At 38.8% G+C, this 27,613-nt stretch overlaps 1 protein-coding gene across 1 annotated transcript in view; it reads left to right on the top strand.

Moving 5' to 3' along the window:
• LOC126183941 (lysosomal acid phosphatase-like) overlaps positions 1 to 22,397 on the top strand; it is a 182,869-nt gene extending 160,472 nt beyond the window's left edge. Inside the window, exons 5-7 of the mRNA XM_049926290.1 lie at positions 7,520 to 7,625; positions 7,709 to 7,920; positions 22,114 to 22,397. Of these exons, the coding sequence (XP_049782247.1) occupies positions 7,520 to 7,625; positions 7,709 to 7,920; positions 22,114 to 22,266 (471 nt within the window). The 3' untranslated portion in view covers positions 22,267 to 22,397. The remainder of the gene's footprint in view (positions 1 to 7,519; positions 7,626 to 7,708; positions 7,921 to 22,113) is intronic.
• Positions 22,398 to 27,613: the final 5,216 nt, after the last annotated feature.

Raw genomic sequence — 27,613 nt, 5'->3', positions numbered from 1 at the left:
TCAGGGAATATGTGTGCATCTGCACAGAAGAAGGAGGTCATGGCCAGTATTGTCAGAGGCGGGAGGCATGCGCAATATAGTCCCTGCAGTTGCGCTATCCTCTGTGTCCTCGGTGGCTCAGATGGATAGAGAGTCTGCCATGTAAGCAGGAGATCCCGAGTTAGAGTCCCCGTCGGGGCACACATTTTCACCTGTACTTGTTGTATATATCAACGCCCATCAACAGCTGAAGGTATTAATATAATTCCAATTTTGTTCTAGATGGCTGCAGGTCATCAATGGTGTTTGTTCTTTCAGACATGTCCGAAAGAACTGACACTGTATCCATATAAGTATAACATTCCATATTGATTTGATTTTATTGCCTGTGTTGTTAATTTCATCTCTAATATACACATTTTTTTATTTTCTGACAACTTTTCTAAGTATGTTACAATAATTTTTATAGTGTAAAATTACTTCTGGGTCTTTACTAATTATTGCTGTCTCATACAATTTTCTTTTTCTTTCTGAAGACACTTTAGTACCTGTAGTAATCCAAGGTTTCTTTGAAAACTATTTGATGTTATATTTAGTAGTTTTTTTTGGGACAACAGTGTTCAAAAAGTGATATAAATTTATAAAGAAATATGTTGTATTTATCATTAGTATTTGGCTCATTATATACATCTCCCCAATTAACATTTCTTAATAACTCTCTGAAGTGCCCTATAGATACCGGCTTGACCAGACTTTCACCTTTACTTGGTGGTTTCTGAATTATACGCCCTGCCAGGTTTTGAAAGTTAATTAGTTGTGCATCACGGTCTGATAATCCATTTACCACATGGAAGGCATGTGTTAGTTTTACATCCTCTTGCTGTACAAATACATTATCTATTAGAGTGCTACTGTCTTGATCTATACATGAAGGAAAGTTGATCACTGATTCTAAGTTATATGTCATTAATAACACTACCAGTTCACTTTTGCTATCAGAAATGTTTAGAAAGTTTACACTGAAATCACCAAAAATTAATAACTTCTTCCTTTTGTCTGACAGACAGCATAATAGGGAGTCAAACCTTTTTATGAATAGTTCCTTATCTCCTAATGGGGACCTGTACACTGGTGCTAATATCAACGCTACATTGTCTACCTGTAGTTCACATGCACAAACTTCAAAGTGCTGATTGACACAAAATTTGCTTACTTCTACATTTTTGTACTTGTGCCCTCATTTTGTGTAAATGGCAACTCATCCTTTATCCACGCTAAATCTGCAAGTGTAAGATGGTAAATTATACCCATTTATACTGACACTTTCCATTGCCACAGTTATGTGGTGTGAAGGCAGACAAAGTATATCAATCTCATTCTTATGTTTGAGGTCATGTAAACATACTAACAACTTATTTACTTTATTTTTTATTCCACTGATATTTTGAGGAAGTAAATTGATACTGCCCTTAGCTTTATCTCTGTTTAGTGTACGTGGAACTTCTTCTATTATTTTTTCTCGGTCCTTGTCTGTCTGGACTTTGGCTTTAACCCAAAAAAGCGGTTTTCCTGGTCCCATTAACCACAGGGATAACTCCTTGTGTGACACTGCCCCCCCCCCCCCCCCCCCCCCCCCCCCCCCGTTACAGTACCTGCTAGCAGTGAAGCTAACTTATCTTTCCCCTTTCCATTTAGGTGCAGGCCATGTATAGTGTATCCCACCTACCAGTAGCATCAACTGGAACAACACTTATGTGAGATTTTGCTGGTGACTGTAGCATCCTGTTCAACTCAGTCTTAACATGTCTTACAACAGTGTTTACCCAGAGCCAATCGTGACATGAAAGACCTCCACGAACCCCACATTTGTGCACCCAGTTTCTGCTCCTATTTTGTCCAGGTCACTCCTAATACTATATCTTGGATTCATAGCCAGACTGTTTCCTGCTTCCCCAACTAATTACCTTATCTTCTTTTTCAAAGTCCCTGCATAGGTTGACCTAAGTTTACTGTCACCTGGCTAAGGCTAGCACTTGGTTTCACAAAACTTGTGACCTGGTACCCTGCACCTAATTTCTCTGGAAGCTGCTGGCCTAAACCCCTCCCATGACTGCTACCTAGAAGCAGAATTCTTCTTTTCCTATTCTGATTTGTTGCCGACCTGTCATTTTTCTTTAAGCTAATATTCTGCTTCAGCCTACATTAAACTACATCTGGATGAGGCCCTTCCTCCACTACTTCAGATAGCATGCCAAACTGGTTTACTAACTTAATTTCTATAGTTTTTTCAGCAGTTCCCCTTTTTCGCCTTTTGATTGCTACCTTTTCCCAGCACGCAATATCTTTTTTCCCCCCATAGGCTACATAATTCCAAATTCAAATTTGATAATTCAGCCATAAGGGTACAAATTTTTGCCTCCTGTTCAGCAATTTTTCTGTCCTTTCTACGTAACCTACATTACCATGGAAGGGCCTCATTATATACCCTGTTTCCTCACAGCTACATTCGCCCCAATGAAACCATAACCTACAGTCTGGACAGAACATCCCCCCTCCCCCCTTCAGATTTCTAAGGCAACTGCCTCATTAGTCACACATGGTTTGATAGAAAAATTTATACAAAATTTGCACAAAATCAGAGAATAACTTGGCACAAGAGCACTGAAGTTCTGTAGCCTGTAGTAATACATAACTAAATGCTAATGTAAATAAACATTTAAACTTACTTTCGAAAGTATTAACTAACTACCTATACTCTATATGATCAACATGAATTAATTCAACTTTGAACTGCTCAGTCTAGTAAATAAATAAATAAATAAATAAATAAATAAATAAATAAAGGAAGGAAGGGTGGGTGGGTGGGTAGGTAGGTAGGTAGGTAGGTAGGTAGGTAGGTAGGTAGGTAGGTCTACACTCGCACAAAATGTATACCTAAAATGTAAACAAAATGAAAGACTATCAGTTTTTATGAAATATTTTCTTTTTGATCTAAATATGCTCAGAAAAGTGAAACATTCAATAGATAGCCTAGCAAAGAAGTAAATGCACTAGTCTAAAATGTAATATTAACTAAATTACCTCTTATTTCAATATTAATCACTTAACTTATCAAGAGCTTCATGGACGTACATCTGCCAGAGATATTAGACCATCAGATATTAGCTCACCAGATGTTGCTTGGTGGTGATAATGTAATGGGCATGAGGGACATTGATGTGTAGGCAGATGATGTCAATTGTGTTAAGCAAGAATCCAGGTCATAACAGAGTGAGGATTGGAGAAGTGATGAAGGAAGTGATTTGTATCCTTGATATAGAAAATTAAGCTGTGGTCAGTGGATTGGATGTGTTGGGCAACTAGAGCAAAGATTACTTTTATGGGTGCACAGTAATTATCATGGAAAAATGTAAGATTGTTAGATTTATGAATATTAGGAAGTACATAAAAAGTGACTGTGCATGGAGATATCTTAGATGAGGAGGGAGATGATCTCAGGTGGAGTTTCTGGAATTAGTTGAGGAATTTGAGTTGGTATTAGAGTTTATGATGAACTTCTATGATGGGACAACTGTTGTTGGGCCTTTAGGTGAGAGCGTCAGACAGTTGACCAATACCTTCTGTCAGGTAATCCGTGTAGTTCTTCATGATAGTGGCAGAACCTTTGTCTGCATGGCTGATAATCAAATCAGAATCTCTTTTACAATTGTGAAACTGTTCTTTCCTCCACTAAGAGGTTTATGTTCTCAAGAAGAGACCCGGGAAATGAAGTTGAGACCAAGTTGGAGGTAAGGAATTCCTGGAAGGTAATCAGAGCTGGTTGGGTGAGATTGGAAGAAGGTAATGCTTGGACAGAGGTATTACAGAAAGGTAAGGTTCAGAGTTAGATTTCACTTGATTTTGCTCAGTGAGGTTGATGGAAGGAAAGTGTTTCCACTATACGGATCCTGCAAAGGGGGATAGATGTTTGACGAACCCAGCATGACTGAATTTAGACCTTTGGAATAGGAAAAAACCTTCTGTGGAATCATTGTTAATAGTGGATAGGTTGACACCAGTGTTCTGGATTTATTTAGCTTGTAGTTTTTTCAAACATTTGGAGGGAGTTTTGATAGATTTGGTTGATGGAAGAAGTGAGTAAGATGAAGGGCTGCATGTTACAATGGGTTGACAAGGGGGTTCACTGAATATGGAGTGGATCTAGTTGAGCAATGGTATTCTAAGGCAGGAATAAAATGACACAAGATTGGAAAACTTATGGAGGTGTGTTTAGAGTAAGGTACCAGTAGTTGGAGACTGAGAAGTTCAGAATAATAGATGGGTGCAGATGATTTGATTGCATAATAAAAATATTGTATGGAGAGATGTAGTGAACACATCAGTTTTAATGTGATCATATTTTAAGGTGATAAACATTACACATGTGGTTGGAACCAATTACTCTCATGAGTTATTAAATTACAACCATGATCTCACTTCCATTGCACTATGGATAAAATTGCATGGAGTGCACATTGCAAAATAGTTTCTTCCACCCTGAGCCATCAGCATGTACTGGGAAGGATCAGAGGTACACAAGACAAAATACATACCACCACCGTAAGCAGGTACATAGAACAAAGACTTGAGGAACTAAGAAGAAATGCTGGAGCATTTTCTAAATGGGCAATTTAAATATGATTTATGGAGTCAGCCACGTGAAGTTCTTGCTGATTGGTTAACCCTTTGACTGCTATTGACAAGTTAACTTGTTATGCCCCACTGCTCCCCAGGTGCTATTGATGAGTTTAAGTGTGGCCTCTGGGTTCTCATTCAGCACAGTTGATGGCTTAGCTTGTGCATCCATGCTGATCCCTGAGTGCTAATCACAAGTATAGATATGCCACAACTCTGGTACCAGTGTGCTGTTGGTAAGTTTAAATGTACAGCAGATTTTCTGTTCCACACCTCATTAGCTTTTTACAGTTCTGGTCACTGAGTTGTCTTCCAGTAATTTGTCTGTTGTGATCTCATTTTTCTGCATTTAGTTTCATTTCGTGTTTTAATATTCATCAGGATTTGGTAAAAAAAGGATTTGTCAACATCTGTTCTACAAAGAAAATGAGAAAGGTTTCATAGATTCACTGAGGAATGACGGTGGAGATGAATTATTCAATGTTGATGTAAGTGATAACTACTACTCATATTCTGAAAGCAACAGTCCTAAGCTATCAATGTTAACAGGTGTAAACCACAGTCCTATGTTTCAACAAGAGATGTAATTGATAGTTCATGTGAATTCAAAGACTCTGAAAGTGATAGTGAAATGCTTAGAAAGAAATTACAGTTTCGTCACAAATTTGACAGGGAAGAAAATGATTTTCATCCAGTTAATCACAGTTTTGATGATTCACCATCTGGACACAAGTGTCAACCAGGGAATGATCCAAGCACTCTGTTAGACTTCTTGTTATTCTTCACAGTAGATATGATGACATTTATGGTGATGAGGCAGTCAGTTTTATTTATTCAAGGAAACTGCTTTAGAATCACTGCATTCATGATTACCAAAGGGGATAGATACATGATGTGAAGAAATGTATTGTTTCATATCTGTTTATTTTCTCATGCCTCCCACAAAGCAGCTAAAAATTAGCAGATATCAATCCAGAGAAGTTTTTATGAGCAATCCAGTTTTCAGTGAAGTTATGTACAGACAACACTTTCTTTTACTTTTTAGAATGCTAGATTTCAGTGACACCTCTGCCATTTTAAAATTGGGAACAGTATTGGTAATGTTTGTACAGTATCCCTTAGTGAATTCAATCTGTAGCAGAAATTCTGCATTTACAAAAGCCTGTTGTTGTTCAAAGAGTGTTTATATCTTTCAAACAATTTATTCCATCAAAATGGAATACAGTTGATCTAAACAAAATGTATGTGGTGTGACAGTCAGACTGGCTATGTCAAGTGGCAACATTTATGGAACATGCACACACCCTTTACAGTAACAATATGTATTAAAGCCACACTTGTTTTCCTGGCTTTGCAACCATGGAACAAAAAATGTGGTACTGTTCACAGTAACAGGCACAATAAGCAAAACTTCAGAAAAAACTGAAATGAGGAGATATTTGATGTCAACTAATATGGTGCTTTCCAATAAGTGGTGCAAGGAAAGGGAAGTGTGTATACTAACCACATGTAACACTATATAAATGCTAGAGACAGGAAAAAATAGACAGCAATACTGGAGAAAAATTAAGAAAATGCAATGAACTGTAGAATGTAACTTGAATATGATAGAAATGGATTGTTTTGATATGCTGTGAAGCTATGTTGGCTCAATATGAAAAATAATGAAATTATATAGAAAGTTCCTTTATCTTTTTATCAGCATGGGCATTACATATGCTCATGTTCTACACAGGTTAGTGACAGGTCAAAAAAAGTGAGTAGCAGAGTTTTTCTTGCTGGATAGGGAACTCCAGAAAAATCAGTAAAGGAAGGTGCTGTGATGATAATCCTGTATGTCTTGTGAGGAGCCATTTCATTTAACTTTCATGGAATTCTGTGAGGTTGTACAGCAAATGGCTTACTTGACAGCACAAGGTAATAAAAAAGATTGCCAAGAGCTGGCTATAGGGCTCAATGATGTAGACAGATTTTCTAGACCTTGATAACTGAGACACTGCTAGAATTGTATGATGGCACTGATTAAGCAGATTGAATTCTGGCTTATGCTGATGATAGCTTGAAAGTGGTCTCTGGGGCTGTAAACAGAAGCTTGAAGAAAATTAAACCCTGCACATACAAAGAAGCAGTGTTGTTGCAGGGATATGACATTACCAATGACTGCAGATAAAACTACATATACACTGCCTAAGGGGCAAAATTTCCTTAAACTGGAATCCAACTTGTAAACTAGGCTACAGTTGAAGTATACATAACACTGTTTACAGATGTTTAGGAGTATTCTTTGATGATAGAAGAAACTTATCAGCACACATAGATACATTCTCTCAAAAGTTGGCTAAAATTGTGCATGAAACTGCCAATGTCAACACTGCCAGTTATAACTAACTTCAAGTGACTGGATGTTGAAAAATCATACCACAATGCAGTCCTGTTTGTCAATGTGGGCTTTGCAGTAACTGCTTGGACTCGCAGGCTTCATCCGATATGCTACAAAGCTACCCTATAAAGCACACAGTGAGAAGTTCTCCTGTGAATAGCGCAAGTCTTCTGTACTTCACCACCAGAGATTCCCATCATTAATTTGGGAATATGGCTATTGGTCACTCAATTCCTCAACTATACTGTAGATGTTATCTATACTCCTTCCATTATTTGAAACCTGAATAATTTTTTGCTCTTAAATTTCCACTGGCTAGTGATTTACTACTTTTAAATTACCACTCATAGCCACTTCTATGACTTTCTAAGAATAATATTATATGGCACTGATAGTACACTGTTTTTGTAGCATTCTCCCAGGATGAAATGCTTAGTGTGTTGCTTGTCAGTTTTTTAACTTTTACAGGAAAAACATTAACTGCAGCTTCCTGCTTGGACTGCTGGTTATTATCCAGATAAATTAAGGACACTGGCTGCCAAAAGTTTGGCTTTGTTTTCTGAAAGTCAGACCATGAAACGTCTTAATGGAGGTTTGTCTTTTGCTTCTCTGACTTATGTTAGCAGCTGTGCAATAATTCTGTAAGATATTCTAAAATAATTTTAAATTTTTCAGGTCCTTTAGTGAAACACATTATAGAAAAAATGAAGTCACAAAGTAACACTTCAAGAACTGTGTCTCCAAAATTTCTCATGTTTTCTGCCCATGATGTTACCATTGTGAATGTTCTCCAAACTATGGGGTTCACAGAGCTATTAAAGCCACAGTATGGTGCAGCAGTTATCATTGAACTTCATTCAACAAATGACAGTGGTTATGAAGTTAAGGTATGTAGACATTGCATATAAAATAGTAATTTGATGTCTTACATTTATGTTGACTGCACTGACATTCTATACATTTATTCCTGTAATTAGTCATGCTAGGTACAAAATATGATAGATCGTGCTTTGATGAGCAGAAGATCAAGGTAGTTCTGCTCATATTGACTGTTTTATTCATGTTCAACAAAAGGTTGTTTTCATTCAGCCAGTACAAGGGCCTTTCATTGCTTTTGTCTAGTTCATTTCTTTTCTGCCATTGTGAAGTGTTAGGTGAGAATAAGGCTGCATTATCAACAAGTAACACAAGTACTGTTGATAGTAGGTTTCCAGGGAGATCAGTACTAACAGAATGTAGAGTATTAAATGTAGCATTGAGCCTTGTGGTACTCCTGAGGTGATGGATAATTTATTTGAAGGAGTTGTTCTTCCATCAGGTGTTATTTCCATCAGATGCCTTATAATTGACAGACAGGATTGGAGAAACTGATTGTAGACACATCTTGTACCATATATATCCAGTTATGTAAGAGCAGATATTAATTTACTAGTTCAAAGGCTATTGTTGTATTCATAAAAAGACTAGAAGGATAATGTTTTAGATTGACTCACACTGTTTCAGATCATTAAATGAAGAGAGAGCTTCAGTGTTTGAATTATTTTCTTATGAATGCCAAACTGATGAGCTGTTAATAAGGAGTTGCTTTCACATTGTGGCCCATGTGTAACAGGCATATCAACTGCAGAAGATACATGCTCCACAAGATCTGGTGATTTTCAGAGAACCAAAAGCAGTCAGAGAACCAAATGCAGTCATAATAAATAAATGAATCTGTGTGATGACAGATCCCAGGACACTAACTTATGGAACATTTGATTGTATCACACACAAATTTTATCTCATTACCAATCTTTTTTTATTATGTAGCTAGGTATATCACTGAGGCTAAATAAGAGGGAAATTTCATATTCCTAATAATTTGGAGAATGTCTTTCAAAGTTGTACTCGTTAAGGAATGAGATTTCTCAGATGTAGAGCATTTTAAGTGGAGATATTTTGCTGGTGGAGAGCAGCCTGCTGATAAAATATTATCTGTAACTTAAAAAAAATTTTATGTACTGTATTACTTATGTCTGATATCATTTTCTTGTTGACCATTGAAGTAGAAAGATTCTGGAGTTAATGATTGTTGCCAATACGCAAAGTCTTCTTTTACATGGTTCCTTGAAGCTCTTAAATATTCTGATGCTGTGAAGTCTTCACTATGTCTTCTGTGGATGAAAATACATAATGATGTGGAACTTATTTGTGGTAGGCTAAACCTTAAAAATAAACTCTGGTGGAAAAATCCAGATAAAATTTGGCCACCAGAGGAAAGGCAGCTAGGTATAATGAATTACTTCTACAATTATACAGAGTTCATACAAAACAACTTATTCAGCAACTAGCTACAGTTTATTGTAGGTTACTGAAGTAACAAATTGTTCTGAGTGATTTAGAAAAGGCTCATGTCATTTCTGTTGCCACTTTCGAGTGCCACTTTGCAATCAAAGTTAGTTTCCCAGCTCTGTCTGGATTCAAGATAAGTCAGCTGTTGGAAAAAAAACCAGCCTTTTGGATTGCAAAGACAAAATATTGTTGAGTTATTAAGAAGAGAAACTCCATTTAGAGAAGTTATCAAGTTTCTGCTGTAATGCAAATGGAAATCTAGAAAATGGTGGAACATTTTGCCATGGTTGCTGCCCCTGCTAGTTAGGATCCAGTTTTTCAATAATGCAAAGTGTTTGCAGAACTGGATTGTTGGGACTTTTGTTCTACCAGTCATGAAGCTTACAGTAGTCCCTTCTGCATGTTGGAGCTTGAATTTGTTTTGTCTGCAGCTTCTCATATTACCTGGTCATGATAGTTGATTACAGTATGCTACAGGAGCTCATAGCAAGAGAATTAAAGAAATGCCCCCCTCACCCTTTTAAAATGTATTTAGGTAATGGGATATTTCATGATTGGTGGAGCAATGCTTTTTCAATCCCCTATTAAAAACTTGGGAAGGACTGCACATGCTCGAGTAGCTCTTAAAGTGTTGCCCTTACCACCTGCATAGGAAATACTAGGTGGTTACATTTAAACATAAGCGTTCTGAGTGATGCAGTGCAGGCCATATACATCGCAGGATGGTGACATCATCATAGGTATGTTCATTAATGAGTGCACTTGCGAAGTATGCTGAAAAAGATAAAAGTTCCACTTTCTGCCACTAAGTGAAAATATGGTGCTGTAAGCAATCAGAATGCATGTGTAATGTTCCCTGTTTCAATGTCAGTATGCTGTTTGTCACTGGTCAATGCATGTTGACGTCTATTGTGAAGTGACTGTTGGTATAAAGGGTTAAGTTTTGCATACGAAATGTAATGACTGTTGAGAAGAAAGATCATGCACTGCTGGTAAAGTTGTTTTATCAGAATGCCAGCAATAGCAGCACTGCATTGTGGGAATATCATCAACAGAAACAACTGCAAAGAAGCCTGATGTTAATAAATGGGCTATAAAATATAATAAAGAAATTTGAAGAAACAGATGAGTAAGGTGGTGCAGGAGGGAGAGGGAGGCAACTCATTCCCACAGCAGTTGTTGACAAAGTTGTTGTAGCTATAGCCTGCCATGCAGCACGTGCTTCAGATTCTGCAACCAGTGCTCAAGCTGTGTCATGGGAATTCTCTCTGTCCTGGGAAACAGTTAAAAAGATTTTGTGATGCATTTTACACTAGTGCCCTTACAGTATCCAGAATGTGCATCAAATGAAGCCTCAAGAAAGGCTACAACTCCATGACTTTGCTCATCATTTTTTGGCACAGATGGAACTGGATGACACGTGGCCATGGAATATCCTTAAGGTGAACAAAGCACATTTTACTCTGCACAGTGTTGTGTATGTCCAGAATTGTCACATATGGGGTTGTGCAGTAACATCCATTACACATGACTTATGTGACTGAGTGATGGGATTTTATAAGCTCCTTCATTCTCTGTCTGTTTTTCTTTGAGGATGATACCTCACAGGCCTATAAGGTGTACACTGGCATCTGCTTAATATAAGGACTTCCTTGTGCGACATGTGATTCCAACTTTGCAAAAATTCAACTGTGTCCACACCACTATTTTCATGCAAGATTGGGCAACATCACATGTTACTTGCCTGGTGAAAGATTTGTTTTGAACAACCTTCAGTAATGACCACATCATCTCCAGGCAAATTTTATGTTCTGTACATAGAGTATGCTAGGTTCTTTTTTGTTTTGGAATAATGTAAACAGGTAATGTTTAGTGTTTAAGTGTTAATACAATCAAATGTCCTTAAGTGGTAAATGAATGTTTTGTTACATTTCCTCTCAAACTGTTACCTAATAATAGTACTGTGTCATGCCTAATTCAATTCCTCAAGCAGAAGTGGATGAGTTAAATGTCTGAATTGAAACCATCATACAACAGAAGCAGTATGCATCTGGACATGGGTTCCTCTTCAAATTACTATGTATTGAGTCCCCTACACAAGTTGTAGAAGTTTGTAATGGGGATTTCTGAACTCCCTGTATGAGGTTTGTGGGGCACATTTGATTTTAAACTTCATGGCTGCTACATCATATGGACCTGAGAGTAAGGTTCTTGAAAGCTCTGGATGTTTTAAAATGTGTGTCATAGTATGTCATAGGTAGCAGCCTGTGTATCCTAGTTTGACAGAGTCTTCGTGTAATACCAACTTGGGTTTGGATGATAGGTTTAAAGTAATTCATGTGCAGTGTACTGTGAGGAATTAATTTAGTCATTGGGGTGTTTCCAATGAGCCATATTCCCAGTCTGTGTTTGGACTGGTGAGGCCCCACATATATCAGGCCCATAAATGTAACAACCATTTCATAATCTGTAAGCAACAGTGCCTTTTGAATTCAAATAAAACTTCTGTTTTAGAGGCGGATGTGAAGAATGAATAAAGACTGAGATGGTGCCTCTTTGGTTTCTTGGGTTTGAAACAATTTAAAAATAAATGAGCTTTGTACATATATTTAAGGCTTTATTCTGTAAAATTTTAAACAAGTATGTACCTCAACTTTATTGTGGAGTATAAACAATGATGAGCCAAAGCATTTTCACCATTGCCACCATGAGACTGAATACTACATGGTGGTGGTGCAAGCAAGTGACGTGGCAAAGAAAGTATATAAATGAAGCAGAGACAATTATGGAATCATTCTAGACATAAGGGCAACAAATGGGGAAACCCACTGACACATAAATGGCTTTAACAAAGTGTACATTGTTACAGGCTGGCACCAAAGAATGAGAATCAGAGAAACAGCAGAGCTCATTGGCTATTCTCATGCTACACTTGTGAGCATCTATGGAAAATGGTTGAAGGATAGTGAAATCATAAATAGGCAACAAAGTGTTGGATGTCTATGTATCATTATAGGACATTGAGGTTGAAGGATTGCCCACTCTATGCCAGATAGATAGTGATCTGTGGTAGATCTAATGACAAAGTACAATGCTGATGCAGGCACAAGTGTTTCAGAGCACACCATTCAACGTGGGGCTCTGTAGCAGACATTGCCTATATGCTCCCTTGATGATCTGATAGCATTGTCAAATATGGTTGCAGTTGGCATGGCATCATCAAGATTGGACTCTGGATCAGAGTCATGCTAAGGTGATACTGAACCCCTGGTACGACTGCCAAAGTTGTGACACCCCACTCGATTCCGCTGAACCCCCACCCCCAACCCCACCCTCCCCTTTGCCTGCATGCCAACCTCCTCTGCCATGAAACTATTTTCCTGCAGTTTTTCCTACACAGATTTAACAAATTTTATACTCTTGTAAGTATAGTTTAATAAAAATGGAACATTACTGAAAAAATTGCTTAAATTAACTGTGTTGATAATATAAAATATTACATACAGCAAATTAAAAGTATCAGTGTTGTAAATAAATTAAACCTTGTATACATTTTCTGAAAACCTGAAAGTAAAAAAATCTAAATTTTATTATTTATGAAAATTATTGCACACCGTATTAAGTATGATATATAATACATTTTATTTGTTTCTCATAAACTACAAGGGGCCTCCAACAAGTAATGCAACCCATTTTTCTTCCTCAGCCAATTTTGGTTGAAAAATTCAGAACGTGTTGTGGGACATCATGGAATATTCCTGCTTCAGTCCCTATATTTTCAGGAAGTTCTGATAAGTTGCAGTGCTGTGCATAGCCTTCAAAATGGGGCCTGTAACAGAGGTGCATTCCAAGCAGAGAGCTGTCATTCAGTTTGTTTTGGTGGAAAACCAGAGCATCACAGATATTCATATGCACTTGATGAATGTCTGTGGAGACCTGGCAGTGAACAAAAGCATGGTGAGTCATTGGGCAAGGCATTGTTATCATTGCAGCAAGGTTGTGCAAACCTGTCTGATCTCCCACGTGATGGCTGGCTGCACACAGCTGTGACTTATGCAATACTGGAACATGAGGACACTCTCATGAGGTAATCAGTGGATCACAATCCAACACCTTGCTGCACAACTGGATGTCTTTGTTGGTAGTGGTGACACACTTGTCCACCAGCTGGAGTACTCAAAGGTGTTTCTTGCCACCTAACAGAATACCATAAAGAGCAATGAAAGACCATGTGTACAGAATTGCTTGTGCATTACAAGGTTTGATCATGACAACTTTTTGTCGAACATCGTCACAGGTGCTGAAACATGGGTTCATCACTTCGAACCAGAAACAAGAGTGATGTCCTCCCTCATGTTGCAACAATCAACTCAGAATTGTGTTGTTACCCTCAGGAAATTGAAGAAGTGACTTAGTGTGTTCATTGCCACAAAAATGGAAACAAACTTCTCTTTCTCCATGATAACCAAGGCCTCACACAAAATACAGCTCACAAAATTTCATTGGACTGTTCTTCATCCACCCTACAGCCCGGGGATCTTGTACCTTCCATCGGTTTGGCCTAATGAAGCATGCACTCCACAGGAAGCAGTATGTTGATGATGGGGAGGTTATTACTGCAGCAAGATGTTGGCTCTGATGTCAACCATTAGAGTTGTCCCATTTGGGCATATGGGACCTCCCAGTAAGGTGGCATAAGGCCATCACATTGAACAGAGATTAAGTTGAAAAATAGAATTCTGTAGCCAAAAGAGTGGGGAATAATATAGTATACTTCAATCTGTTTTCAGAAGAAAAAAATGTTGCACTACTTATTGAACACCCCTATTTTAATAGTGCTTAAATTACTAATCAGAAATAAAATAAAAAGGGTTACAATTTTAATTTGCAATTTCCTCATTTGAGTGAAACAAGTTCGTTGATTATGTTATAAAAAGTCACATTTAGCAGCTGTGTTCTGTTGACAAAATATCTAAATTTTACAGTCAGTTTTCACCATAATTGACCTTAAGTAGCTTCTCTTATTATCTAAAATTGTGTGCTGCAATCACTGGTGTTGTCCTTAAATATCCTTAGAGCTACTTTGATGACTGGATAAGGATTCCTTGACCTATCCTTTACAAATATCCAAAAGGGGGCCATATCACTGCTTTTCACCTGTTCTTTCAGCTGGAACCTGAAAGCAGCTATTTTGTTAACTAGCTTGTCTGTGCCAATATTGCTATGAGATGTTGTGCATACAGTCCAGTCTAGAGGTTAGCATGTGTGCTGTGGGTCACTAGTTCAAATTCAGCCACCAGCAATTTGTATTTGTCAGCAAATTCAGCTGTACAGTTTTCAGGATAAGATACAGAGGTTTCATTTACAGTGTTTTCTGACAGGTAACTAAGATGAAACAGTGTGATATATGTAAGCTCTACTTTACATTTCATGTATTATTGTGTTATATACTTTAGCTGAAACAGCCTTTGGTCAGACAGCATATATTTGCTTTGAGGAACTACATCACCGCAGCAAAAAACCCATTGATGCAGCTGTGTCAGCCAAGCACTCTGTTGCCAAATAATTCATGTTAATGGTAGACATCTGTTCAGTGGTACTCATTTCTTTATGATAATACTGGGACAAAATGACACTGTAACAGCAGCATACATTTATAATCATTGCCAGAGGGAAAGGCTTCTTCTTGCAGGCAGAAGATAACAAAATGAGGGGTAGCAGAACTAGCTTAGCTCTCCTTGGTAGTTCTTGAACTGCCTTTTTTTTCAATGAACTTTTTTACTCTCCCTCTGTGTTTGCACCCTTGGCAGGTGCCTATTTTTTTAAGTCCTCATTACTGTTCTGTTGTGGACCAAAGGAAACATGTCACTTGGTCAGATGAATCAAATTTGTGGTTACACCAAGTTGATGGTCATGTCAGCATATGCCATCACCCAGGTGGAAGGATGCTCAAAGCATGCACTGCTCCCTTGGTGTAGGTCAGTGGAGGCAGTGATATGATATGGGGAACATTCACCTTGATTTTTGTGGTACCTGGGGTAGTAATTGAAAGCACCATGACAGCTGTAGACTGTTGTTGTTGTTGTGGTCTTCAGTCCTGAGACTGGTTTGATGCAGCTCTCCATGCTACTCTATCCTGTGCAAGCTTCTTCATCTCCCAGTACCTACTGCAACCTACATCCTTCTGAATCTGCTTAGTGTATTCATCTCTTGGTCTCCCCCTACGATTTTTACACTCCACCCTGCCCTCAAATACTAAATTGGTGATCCCTTGATGCCTCAGAACATGTCCTACTAACTGATCCCTTTTTCTGGTCAAGTTGTGCCACAAACTTCTCTTCTCCCCAATCCTGTTCAATACTTCCTCATTAGTTATGTGATCTACCCATCTAATCTTCAGCATTCTTCTGTAGCACCGCATTTTGAAAGCTTCTATTCTCTTCTTGTCCAAACTATTTACCGTCCATGTTTCACTTCCATACATGGCTACACTCCATACAAATACTTTCAGAAATGACTTCCTGACACTTAAATCTATCCTGGATGTTAACAAATTTCTCTTCTTAAGAAACGCTTTCCTTGCCATTGCCAGTCTACATTTTATATCCTCTCTACTTCGACCATCATCAGTTATTTTGCTCCCCAAATAGCAAAACTCCTTTACTACTTTAATTGTCTCATTTCCTAATCTAATTCCCTCAGCATCACCCGACTTAATTCTACTACATTCCATTATCCTCGTTTTGGTTTTGTTGATGTTCATCTTATATCCTCCTTTCAAGACACTGTCCATTCCGTTCAACTGCACTTCCAGGTCCTTTGCTGTCTCTGACAGAATTACAATGTCATCGGCAAACCTCAAGGTTTTTATTTCTTCTCCATGGATTTTAATACCTACTCCGAATTTTTATTTTGTTTCCTTTACTGCTTGCTCGATATACAGATTGAATAACATCGGGGAGAGGCTACAACCCTGTCTTACTCCCTTCCCAACCACTGCTTCCCTTTCATGTCCCTCGACTCTTATAACTGTAGACTATGTGACCGTTATTGTGGACCACCTGCAGCCCTTTACACTAGATGTCATCCCCAATGGCAATGGCATCTTCCAGAAGGATAACTGCCCATTTCATATGCCACACTCATGCTACAGTGGTTTGAGGAGCATGATATTGAGCTCAGGCTGATGTCTTGACCACCAAATTTGCCTGATGTGAATCTGATGGAACACAGCTGGGGTGTTATCCAGTGTCAGTTCCTTGCTCACACACCATCAGTCTGTTACTTGTGGGCACATTTCTCTGGGAAAATAATAAGGACTTGGTGACACCATGCCATGAAGAATAGCTGTTGTATTGTGTTCCAAAAAGGGCCAACATGTTGTTATGTAACTAGCCGTAATGTTATGGCTCATCAGCGAATTGTAGAACTATATTCAGCCCTGAAGACACTGGAACAGATGAAATGTCATTGAAGTGGATAGTTTTTCACCTGTTCAGATTCCGTTGTTTTCCCATATGACAGATGCCCATGTCATGGAAAGTGATCCGAAATATAGAGTTAAAACATTAGGATAAACCTGTATCATTTTACACCACCTGATAAAAAAAAAAAAAGTGAAGCACCCAGAAGTCATGGTCATGGTCAGATGTCATTGTAACTTCATACATGTACACACCATCAGTGGGTATGTAAATGATTAGAGTTGTAATTTTATGTGTGACAGGTGGAACAGCCACTGGAATACATTTGTGTTGTTCATGTGTATTGTTGTTACCAGGCCTGGTAGGTTTTATTAGGGGTGTGAACAACATCAATGCTGGCTGCTCACTGTGAAGGGCATGGAGATATTTCATTATCTAATGAGACTGTGCTATCAGCAGCTTACAGAGTTTGAAAGGGGCCTCATTGTGGGTCCTCATTTGGTCAGCTGGGCAAAGTGTGCAATATCCAGATATTTGTGGGGCATATTGTCCTGGTATTGGACCACATGAGAATGTGACAGCAGGCATACGCATCATCAAGACTCTTGTTGACAATATCTGACAACACAAGAGATGATCACTGTAATATCCACCAAGCTCATCATAACCTCTTCACATTTGCACCTGCCATCCAGAAACAAGTAATTGACTCCCTGCAACATTGTGTCATCCCACACCATTGGTCATAGGCTAGCAGCAGCCAGAATAGGGAATTAACATCCCTTGCTGTACTTTGAGTGGTCTCATGACTGACAAGCATTGGAAGCATGGACTGCTGATGAATGGTGTCATTATGTTCATTGTAGAATTGCAGTTCTGCACTACCCTGGATTTCCACCACTGACATGTATGGAGGCAGCCTGGGAGACATCCTATTTGTCAACTGTTTTGGAGAGGCATTGGGCTGATACTCCTGGATTCACAGTGTGGGGAGCCAATCTGGTGTGAATTTAATGTTGTGGTTGGAAGTGATTGAGGGAACTCTCACGGCACAATGGCATGTTATGGACATCATATGTCCTCATGTTTTTCCTCTCATGCCATTTTTTAACAGAACAATGCTTGTCCCCACATGGCATGTGTCTTTATTAACTGATTGCATGGTACTGAGGTACTACTATGGCCAGAAATATCCTCAGATCATGTTCCCAATAGAACATGCGTGGGGCCAGCTCAGACGTCAACTTTGTCCTTGGTGCCAGTGTCTGGGAAATCAAGGACCAATTACAAAAGATGTAAACCAGTTTGCTTTAGGGTAGTATACAACAGCTTTATGACACCTTTCCCAGCTGAATCAGCACATGCTTACAGGCCAGAGGGGCCGAAATGTTAAACTGGTAAATGGGCTCTATGTAAATTTGACTAATTTTGTAATCATCAAAGTAAAGTGACTTGTCCTTTCCTGACATGAAATCCTGTGAACTGTGGATGAATGGCAACAGGCAGATTCCATATTCCTAGATTTCCATAAAACATTTGACACAGTGCTATACTGCCAACTGTTAATTGAGGCACAAGCATATGAGATAGGTACCCAATATGTGAGTGGTTTGAAGGTTTCTTAAGTAACATAGCCCAGTAAATTGTCCTCACCAGTGAGTGTTCATGAGAGACAAGGGTATCATGATGAGTGTCCCGTAAATGATCTGGTGAACATGGTAAGTAGCAGTCTGTGGCTTTTTGCTGATAATACTATGGTGTTTGGGCAGGTGTTGTCATTGAGTGACTGTAGGATGATACAAGATGACTTAGACAAAATTTATATTTAATTTTCTAGTTGGTGTGATGAATGGCAGCTAGCTTTAAATGTAGAAAAATGCAAGTTAATGCAGATGAGTAAAGAAAACAAACCCATAACGTTTGGATACAATATTAGTAGTGTTCTGCTTGACACAGTCACCTCATTTAAATATCAGGGCATAACATTGCAAAGTAATATGAAATGGAATGAGCAGGTAAGGACTGTAGTAGGGAAGCTGAATGGTTGACTTGGGGTTATTGGGAGAATTTTACGGAATTGCAGTTCATCTGTAGAGGAAACTGCATACAGGAAAATAGTGTGATTCATTGCTAAGTACTGTACAAGTGTTTGGGATCTGCACCATGTCATATGAAAGAAAGACATTGAAGCAATTTAGAGGCAGGCTATTATATTTGTTATCAGTAGGTTCAAGCAACATGCAAGTAATGAGTGTTGAGGCTCACTTCTGAGCAATTCTATTGCTGCCAATGCACATTTTGTGTAAGGACCTAGAAGATAAGATTAGAGAGATTAGGGCACATACAGAGACATATTGTTAGTCATGTTTTGCTTGCTCTATTTACAAGTAAAACAGAAAAGGAAATAGCTAGTAGTGGTACAGAGTACTCTCCATCATGCACCATACAGTGGCTTTGGAAGTATGTGTGTGGATGTGGATGTAGATCCTCTCAGCACATTAAGTTTTATTTTGTCTTCTCCTCCCCTTCTGAGTGCTTCAATTTTTTTGTTAGGCAGTCTATTTGATACCAAGGTATGTATTACTTCATATGGGTAAACTGTGAGAAAAGTAGCTGTTTTGGAATCTACTCTTCCACTTACACAGCTCAGTTGCTGTTTTATGTAACTTTACACAGAACAATATTAGTTGTGTACCTCATGACAATGTCAAAATCTGTTTAATACAAACATCAGAGTTAAGTTGAATTTACAGCTTCAGTCCAAATTCTCTTATAAATTATAGGAGTGGTAGATAAGGTAAAATTTATAAATGCAAAGCAAGCAGACCATCTCAACGATTAAATGTTTAAGTGTTTGCTATGAAATTGCTGTAGTCATATTATATAATTATCCAGTTTTTTCATGGGCTCTTTTTCAGTGTAACTGTCATCAATAGCCATCATAGTTCAGAAAAGTCCTCAGATGTCACAGACAGATTATTTATGCCAGTCAAGAACAAGGGTCTACCAAGCACTGATGCTTACAGGGCTCCATATTTATTGTTTCCCCACTCAGAATTTAATCTTATTCCTGTGTTTAATATCAGTTTCTATGTGGAGAAGCCTTTGTGGAATCCAGACTGAGTTGTTAATAAAATTTTAAGAAATATGGTTCAACATTCCTTTGTAATAAGCTACCTTCTTAGAAATTTTAAGAACTTCGAAAGGGTGATGTCTGAGCTATAGTTTGAAGTAATGTACACTCCTGGAAATGGAAAAAAGAACACATTGACACCGGTGTGTCAGACCCACCATACTTGCTCCGGACAGTGCGAGAGGGCTGCACAAGCAATGATCACACGCACAGCACAGCGGTCACACCAGGAACCGCGGTGTTGGCCGTCGAATGGCGCTAGCTGCGCAGCATTTGTGCACCGCTGCCGTCAGTGTCAGCCAGTGTGCCATGGCATATGGAGCTCCATCGCAGTCTTTAACACTGGTAGCATGTCGCAACAGCGTGGACGTGAACCGTATGTGCAGTTGACGGACTTTGAGCGAGGGCGTATAGCGGGCATGCGGGAGATCGGGTGGACGTACCGCCGAATTGCTCAACACGTGGGGCGTGAGGTCTCCACAGTACATCGATGTTGTCGCCAGTGGTCGGCGGAAGGTGCACATGCCCGTCAACCTGGGACCGGACCGCAGCGACGCACGGATGCATGCCAAGACTGTAGGATCCTACGCAGTGCCGTAGGGGACCGCACCGCCACTTCCCAGCAAATTAGGGACACTGTTGCTCCTGGGGTATCGGCAAGGACCATTCGCAACCATCTCCATGATGCTGGGCTACGGTCCCGCACACCGTTAGGCCGTCTTCCGCTCACGCCCCAACATCGTGCAGCCCGCCTCCAGTGGTGTCGCGACAGGCGTGAATGGAGGGACGAATGGAGACGTGTCGTCTTCAGCGATGAGAGTCACTTCTGCCTTGGTGCCAATGATGGTCGTATGCGTGTTTGGCGCCGTGCAGGTGAGCGCCAGAATCAGGACTGCATACGACCGAGGTACACAGGGCCAACACCCGGCATCATGGTGTGGGGAGCGATCTCCTACACTGGCCGTACACCACTGGTGATCGTCGAGGGGACACTGAATAGTGCACGGTACATCCAAACCGTCATCGAACCCATCGTTCTACCATTCCTAGACCGGCAAGGGAACTTGCTGTTCCAACAGGACAATGCAGGTCCGCATGTATCCCGTGCCACCCAACGTGCTCTAGAAGGTGTAAGTCAACTACCCTGGCCAGCAAGATCTCCGGATCTGTCCCCCATTGAGCATGTTTGGGACTGGATGAAGCGTCGTCTCACGCGGTCTGCACGTCCAGCACGAACGCTGGTCCAACTGAGGCGCCAGGTGGAAATGGCATGGCAAGCCGTTCCACAGGACTACATCCAGCATCTCTACGATCGTCTCCATGGGAGAATAGCAGCCTGCATTGCTGCGAAAGGTGGATATACACTGTACTAGTGCCGACATTGTGCATGCTCTGTTGCCTATGTCTATGTGCCTGTGGTTCTGTCAGTGTGATCATGTGATGTATCTGACCCCAGGAATGTGTCAATAAAGTTTCCCCTTCCTGGGACAATGAATTCACGGTGTTCTTATTTCAATTTCCAGGAGTGTATTTTTACAGCTTTCACAAGTAGGTGCTAGAACTGTGTACCTCAGTCATTCATGAAACGTACCTTGATGCATCAGAGTATTGTAAAGGTGACTCGATGAGGCACAATCAAGTTAGGACAATATTTTAGTGTTTCACTTGTTATACTGTTATAATTGGAAGATTTGCTGTCTTTCAGTGACCTTATGATTTTTGTTATCTTTCTAATGGCTTATTTTCAAAAAAATGATGTCTGGAAGTGGAGTATTCTTTCTTTGTCTAGTAATACTCCAGATTGTTTATGTTTTGAGTTTGAAATTTTTTGTGCTAATTGGTATAGTGAAGAAGTTTATGATACAGCTTGCATGGCACCTTTGAATCTTTATAATAAATGTGTGGACCCTGTTCAGTTCTATCTCATGTATCTTAAGTGAAAACAGAACTCAAAGTTTCTAGAAATGGATTAAAGGATGTTTTTTTTTTATTTGTCTGTTACCACACATACACACAATTTTTCTTACAACATTCTCATGGTTGCATTACTTCACTGGTGAGTGAATGGCTAACTTTCATCATATGTCACTATATTCAATCAAGATTTTCATTATAATAACAAAATATTTTACCAACCAAATATCACCTTATACACACAATGTATTATTAAATTAATGTTGACTTTGTTACAGGTATTGTATTTGAATAATGCTTCTGACAGTGAGCCACATGTTCTCAACACTCCTGGTTGCACAGACAAGTGTCATTTGCAGCAGTTTGTAGATCTGATGAAACCTGTTTTACCAGATGACTGGACAGTGGAATGTCAAAAGCTAGACAGCTAAATAACAGATTTTCAGCAAAGTGATTGTACACTTATATTAATAATAAAATATTTCATGCCATATATGTGATTACACTGCCTCATAAAATTGTACCATATTCAGTGTGTATCAGATAAGTGTGAGATTGAATTTTGTCACTTTTTTGTAAATAAATTTAAATTTGTTACATGTACATAATACATTTTTATTGAGAGAGAAGTTTTACTCATGATGTATGTGCAGGAAATGTGGTCATCCTTATTTCATCACAAAGCTATCAGAATTATAAACTTATTTTCTCATAATATACTTTAAAAGTTAAATCATAAACTTACATACAAGTGACTCACCAACGTTATACTAAAAGTCCAGTTTCAGTGTACTGTGGTCATGTACAGTTTAACTATAATATATCATTTAATTTCATAAGCTACATGGAAACTGATCACTATTTGAAATAATGTAGGTTTACATATTTTAGTTCCTTTTGCTGCATTCTTTGTCAAGTAACAACATTATCCTTCAATAATTCCTCTACTGAGTAATGGCACTTTTGGACTAGCATGCTGTACAATTTTCTCTTCAGAAAACTGTTCTTGATCCTATTTTAAATTTTATCTTTTAATTTGTTTGCAAAGTGTGGACAAAAAACTGAGGGTTGCAAACATGAACTTTTCTTAATTCCTAGAATTGTATGTATGCTGGAAACTATTTATTAAAAATGGACAAGATTTGATGTGTGCAATAATCCATGTATATACGGGGGCAGAACACTTAATATATTCAGATCCCTTTGTAGTGGTTGACAAGGCATTCTTGGCCTTCTTTGTGCATGTTTCATATAATTTGTTTGTTTGGTGTTTTTTTTTTTTTTGCGAAGGTCAGTATTCTTTTCATGTTACCTGTGTTTCCCCAAAAGGCAATGCCATATTTTAGCATGGGTTCAAAGTAACTATGGCACACTATTTTTCTTGTGTACATGTTGTTGTGTTGGTTTCAACTGCCATAGCAAATGCCAGGCTGTTTAATTTATTTGCAAAGTGTGCAATATGTAATGACCATGACAGTTTTTCATCCATATGCATTTTCAAGAAATTGACACAGTCTGATCCTTTTAGTTCCTGAATTTTTTGCTTTATCTGAATATGATTTGTTTTTGATTGTATGGTTTTAAATTGCAATGGTTGAATTTTTTGAAATACTTAATTTTAATCCATTTCAGTGGAATTGGGTATTAAATTTTTCTAGGAAACCTGCAATATTTTTGGGAAGTTTGTTTACATTACTATATTCAATCAGCATTGGGCATGGGCATTATTTTTGGGAAGTATGTCTGCACTGCTGTATTCAATCAGCACTGTTGCACCAACTGTAAATAATACTGAATGAGAATTTATGTTGAGTGGTGAGTCATTCACATAAAAAATGTTTGCTCTAATACTGAGCCTTGTGAAATTCCTTTTAAAATGGTTTTCCACTCTGATTCCATTTTCTGTTGAATGACAGCATATTAATTAAACCAATGTAAAATGCAGCCCTCAATTCCATATTTTTCCAATCTGTGTATAAGTAAATAGTGGTTTACACTGTGAAAGGTTTTTGGTAAGTAAAAAACATGTTATTGTAGTTTCCTGAGTTTTCTCTTTTTGGAAACCAAATTAATTTACTGAGATGACATAAATTTTTTAAATTAAATTTCTAGCTTGTATTGCAGCAACCTATTGAAATATTTTAGAAAATGCTGGAAGATGAGAGAAGGGATGGTAGTTTTCCATATCTTCTTTGGAGCCTTTTCTTGAATAATGGTTTGATATCAGCATATTGTTGTATCCATAGAAGATAACCAAGTCTTAACATCAACACTGTTAATTTAATCATAGGTGAATAGCTGGGGAACTCTGTGTCATACAGTGGGTGCAGGCTTAATTAATACTGACAGTCTCATTTCAAACCAGGCGGAACAGTGCTAGCACAGTCACCATCTCTGCGCTAACACTTGGCCTCTACATGTGTACATATCCTTCAAGGCAAGTATGGCAAGAGTTTGAAACTATTTTCTGAATAAATTTAGAATTTGCAAACTATTTCCAGCTGAGGTTATTTCAAGTCACTTCTGTAACAAGGGAAAGAACATTATAGCCAGGTCAAGACTCCCTCTCACATACGCCAACTGGATAATTCCCTTAATTCCCTTCTTTTGAACTGTGTCACACACTCTATCAACACTCATGCTTGAGACATGACAGAAAGAAATAATTTTGGTGCCAGGTATGGGCCAAAGAAAAGGCTTTCACAAAGTCATGTGGAAGGTAACCAACTTACTTGGATTGCTAAAGCGACTATGCAAAATTGCAATAAGTCATGGCAGCTAGCAGCTTTTAGCCTAGTAGAAATTCTGCTCCATGACAGTAGAGTTCCATATGGAGTCCTAGCTGGTAGTGGGCTGTGGTAGCAGAGGTGATGTCAAGGATGAGTGTGGGGCCAACATAGCCAAGCAGGTCAATGGCTGAGGCATCACATTGTGGTCATAAGGACATGCCCAAGAAACTGAAGGTCCAAGAGCTTGGGACCAGGGGCCCAGTCGCAGCAGCAGCAGTAGCAGCAGTAAGAGTGAGTGATGGCATTGACTCAGTGCAGTAAACTTGTCTCAAAGCACCACAATAAAATGGTACAAATTTGAAGTAACTTGTAATAGTCATAACTATAATTATAAGTTACTAGCTGTAAGATGTTTAAAACAGCTCCACTTAGCAAAATAAGTTCAGTAGGAAATGGTAATGTATGTTCTAAAGGAACATAGTGTGTTATAGCAAACTCTTCTGATGGTAACAGGAGAGACCTAAGGGAATTTATTGAATATATGTTTGAATTAGTGAACATGGAATTTTGGTTAAATCTGTTTGTGAGAGAATGGGATGTGGGAAGAAGTGAAGCACATTTTAAAAGAGAACTATGTAAGTAAGAGGACAATAGACTTTTATGCTTGCAGGATATTTCAGGCGAGACTAGGCTGTGGGGAACCAACGTTGATGAAATGCAGAGACACTTTTTGGCAGCTGTAAACAGGGCTACAAATAGAGAGAACCATAAAGATGCCACAGAGTTTGTAGAATTTTTAGGAATAGCATGTTTCATACAAGGGTACCGTAAGCAAATGTAGGAGAAAAAGGGTGGAGGGAAGGATATGGGCTATGACACCAAAAAATTCACAAACTTTTGCTATGGTTGTGAAAAACCAGGTCATATAGGTGACGAATGTGTGGTTTGGGCAAGAAGTGATGGAAATAGATCCAAACATGTTAAAAGAGAATTCTAGAGAGGTAAATGGATCACATTCACTGTGTGAATGGGGATGCTTGCAGTGTGATCTGCTGCGTAACTGTGGTGTACTGTGTATCAGAGAAAGAGATGTGACTTGTAGCAAATGTGAACAAACTGGGCACTGTGCTATAGATTTTCATAAAGGACCTTGGCGTGTTGGCATGCATGGAGGAAGGGTAGACTGCCAGTGCGTGGCGAGCCAAGGTAAGGTAAGAAGTTCAGGGAAACAAGAAAATGACAAAGCCGCACAGTCAGGCATTGTTGCGTTAAGAAAGCCTATTGTGCAGATCATAGACTGTGCCACAGAAAATGTGCTAGTGTTAAATTGTAAAAGTTAAGAAGTTAAAGCTGTTAGTAGACATGGGGGCACAGTTCAGTTTGTTCAAGAGAAATAGTATCCATGTAAATTGTGCAGTTATAATGGATGAAGCAAAAAGGATTCAGCTGAAGTGTATCACCAGTGAAGCAGTAAGTACATTAGATGTGGTGGAAATGCATCTGAGTTTGAAGGATACTGGAGGAATAGGACACAAGTTTCATGTCTGTGGGTCAAGACTAGACATCCAATATGGCAGGTTGATTGATAGAGATTTTCTAATACAGCAAAAGATACAATTAGACTATGCAGGAAAAGTGTTAGAATTACAAGGGCAAGACATGCTCTTAAAAGTGGAGGAGGAACTGAAAGGATATGAGTTTGAGATGAGTCAGGAGTCCAATGGGGAAATTGGACCATGCGAGGAAAAGAGAATGTGGCTGAACATGGACCGTAAAGTTCATAGTGAAAGGGAAGTAATTATCCTGACAAAAAAAAAAATGTACCTTAGGTATACATACTGGAGTCATTAGAGAGAGTGTGAAATGGCAGGTGCATAGTAAGTGCAATAAATTTGTCAGAGGCCAAAGAACAATTTAAAAAAATGTGAAGTTATCGATGGAAGAATTATTGTGATTAGCAAAGGTGCGTGAAATAAAAGGTAGTAAGGAAGCCATAGCAAAGACAGGAAACTGTGCAAGCACTTTGCAAAAACAATTGAGAGTGAATCTCTTAAATGCAGAAGAAAAGAATGCATTAGAAGCAGTCTGCAAAGAGTATGGAAATGTATTCCATCTACCAGGTGAGAAATTCTAATATACATCCACAGTCATGCGTAGAATACCAATAGCAACAGGACGTGAGGTTGGTGGTGAATACTAGACTATACAGAATGCCTGAAGAACAGGAAGAGGTCTCAAAAGAGCAGATGGACAGATGCTGAAAGATGAAACAATTGTCAAAAGTAAGAGTGTGTGGAACCTACCTTTATTGTTGGTTCTGACAACTATAGTGGGCTACATGTGCATAGTAAGTGCACATGGTCACAATAGGGGATGCATTTCCACTACCAAATATCTCCAATATCTTGGAACACCTAAGGCAGGCAAAGTACTTTTTGATGCTTGTCCTTGCAAGCAAATACCATCAAATATTGGTGGATTAAAAGGACAGAGATAAGATGGCATTAAGCTCAAACCATCAACATTATGAGTATAACCAAATACCAGTAGGACTGAAAGGAGATCCATTTTGTTTTCAGTGACTGATGAACAAAGATTTGGCAGGTCTGCAAGGGATAACATGTTTTGTGTATCTAGATGATATAGTGTGGTAAAGAATAAATCTGCAGGAGCATAATGAGAAACTATGTTTAAGTTTTGATAGGTTTCGAAAACATAAATTAAAGCTGCAACTAGATAAGTGTGAGTTCTTAAAAAAAGATACGATTTTCTTGGGTTATTGTATTACAGACAAGGGAATCTTAGCAGACATGGTAAAGGTGGAAAAGGTGTCATTCTTTCCACAGCCGAGAACAATGAAAGAACTGTAGATCTAATTGGTTACTACTGATGGTTTATTGTGAAGCCACTTCATGAATCCTACAAAAAACAAAATGATACACTTGAGGAACTAAAGGAGAAGTTGGTTAATCCACTATTACTTCAGTAGCCAGATTTTTGAAAGCCATTCATAGTGACAACAGAAGCAAGCAGTGCAGCTCTGGGAGCA

Source organism: Schistocerca cancellata, chromosome 4, assembly GCF_023864275.1.
Source record: "Schistocerca cancellata isolate TAMUIC-IGC-003103 chromosome 4, iqSchCanc2.1, whole genome shotgun sequence".
Lineage (NCBI taxonomy): Eukaryota > Metazoa > Arthropoda > Insecta > Orthoptera > Acrididae > Schistocerca > Schistocerca cancellata.
The sequence above is the reverse complement of the archived record's forward strand: the minus strand, read 5'-3'. Positions and strand labels throughout refer to the sequence as shown.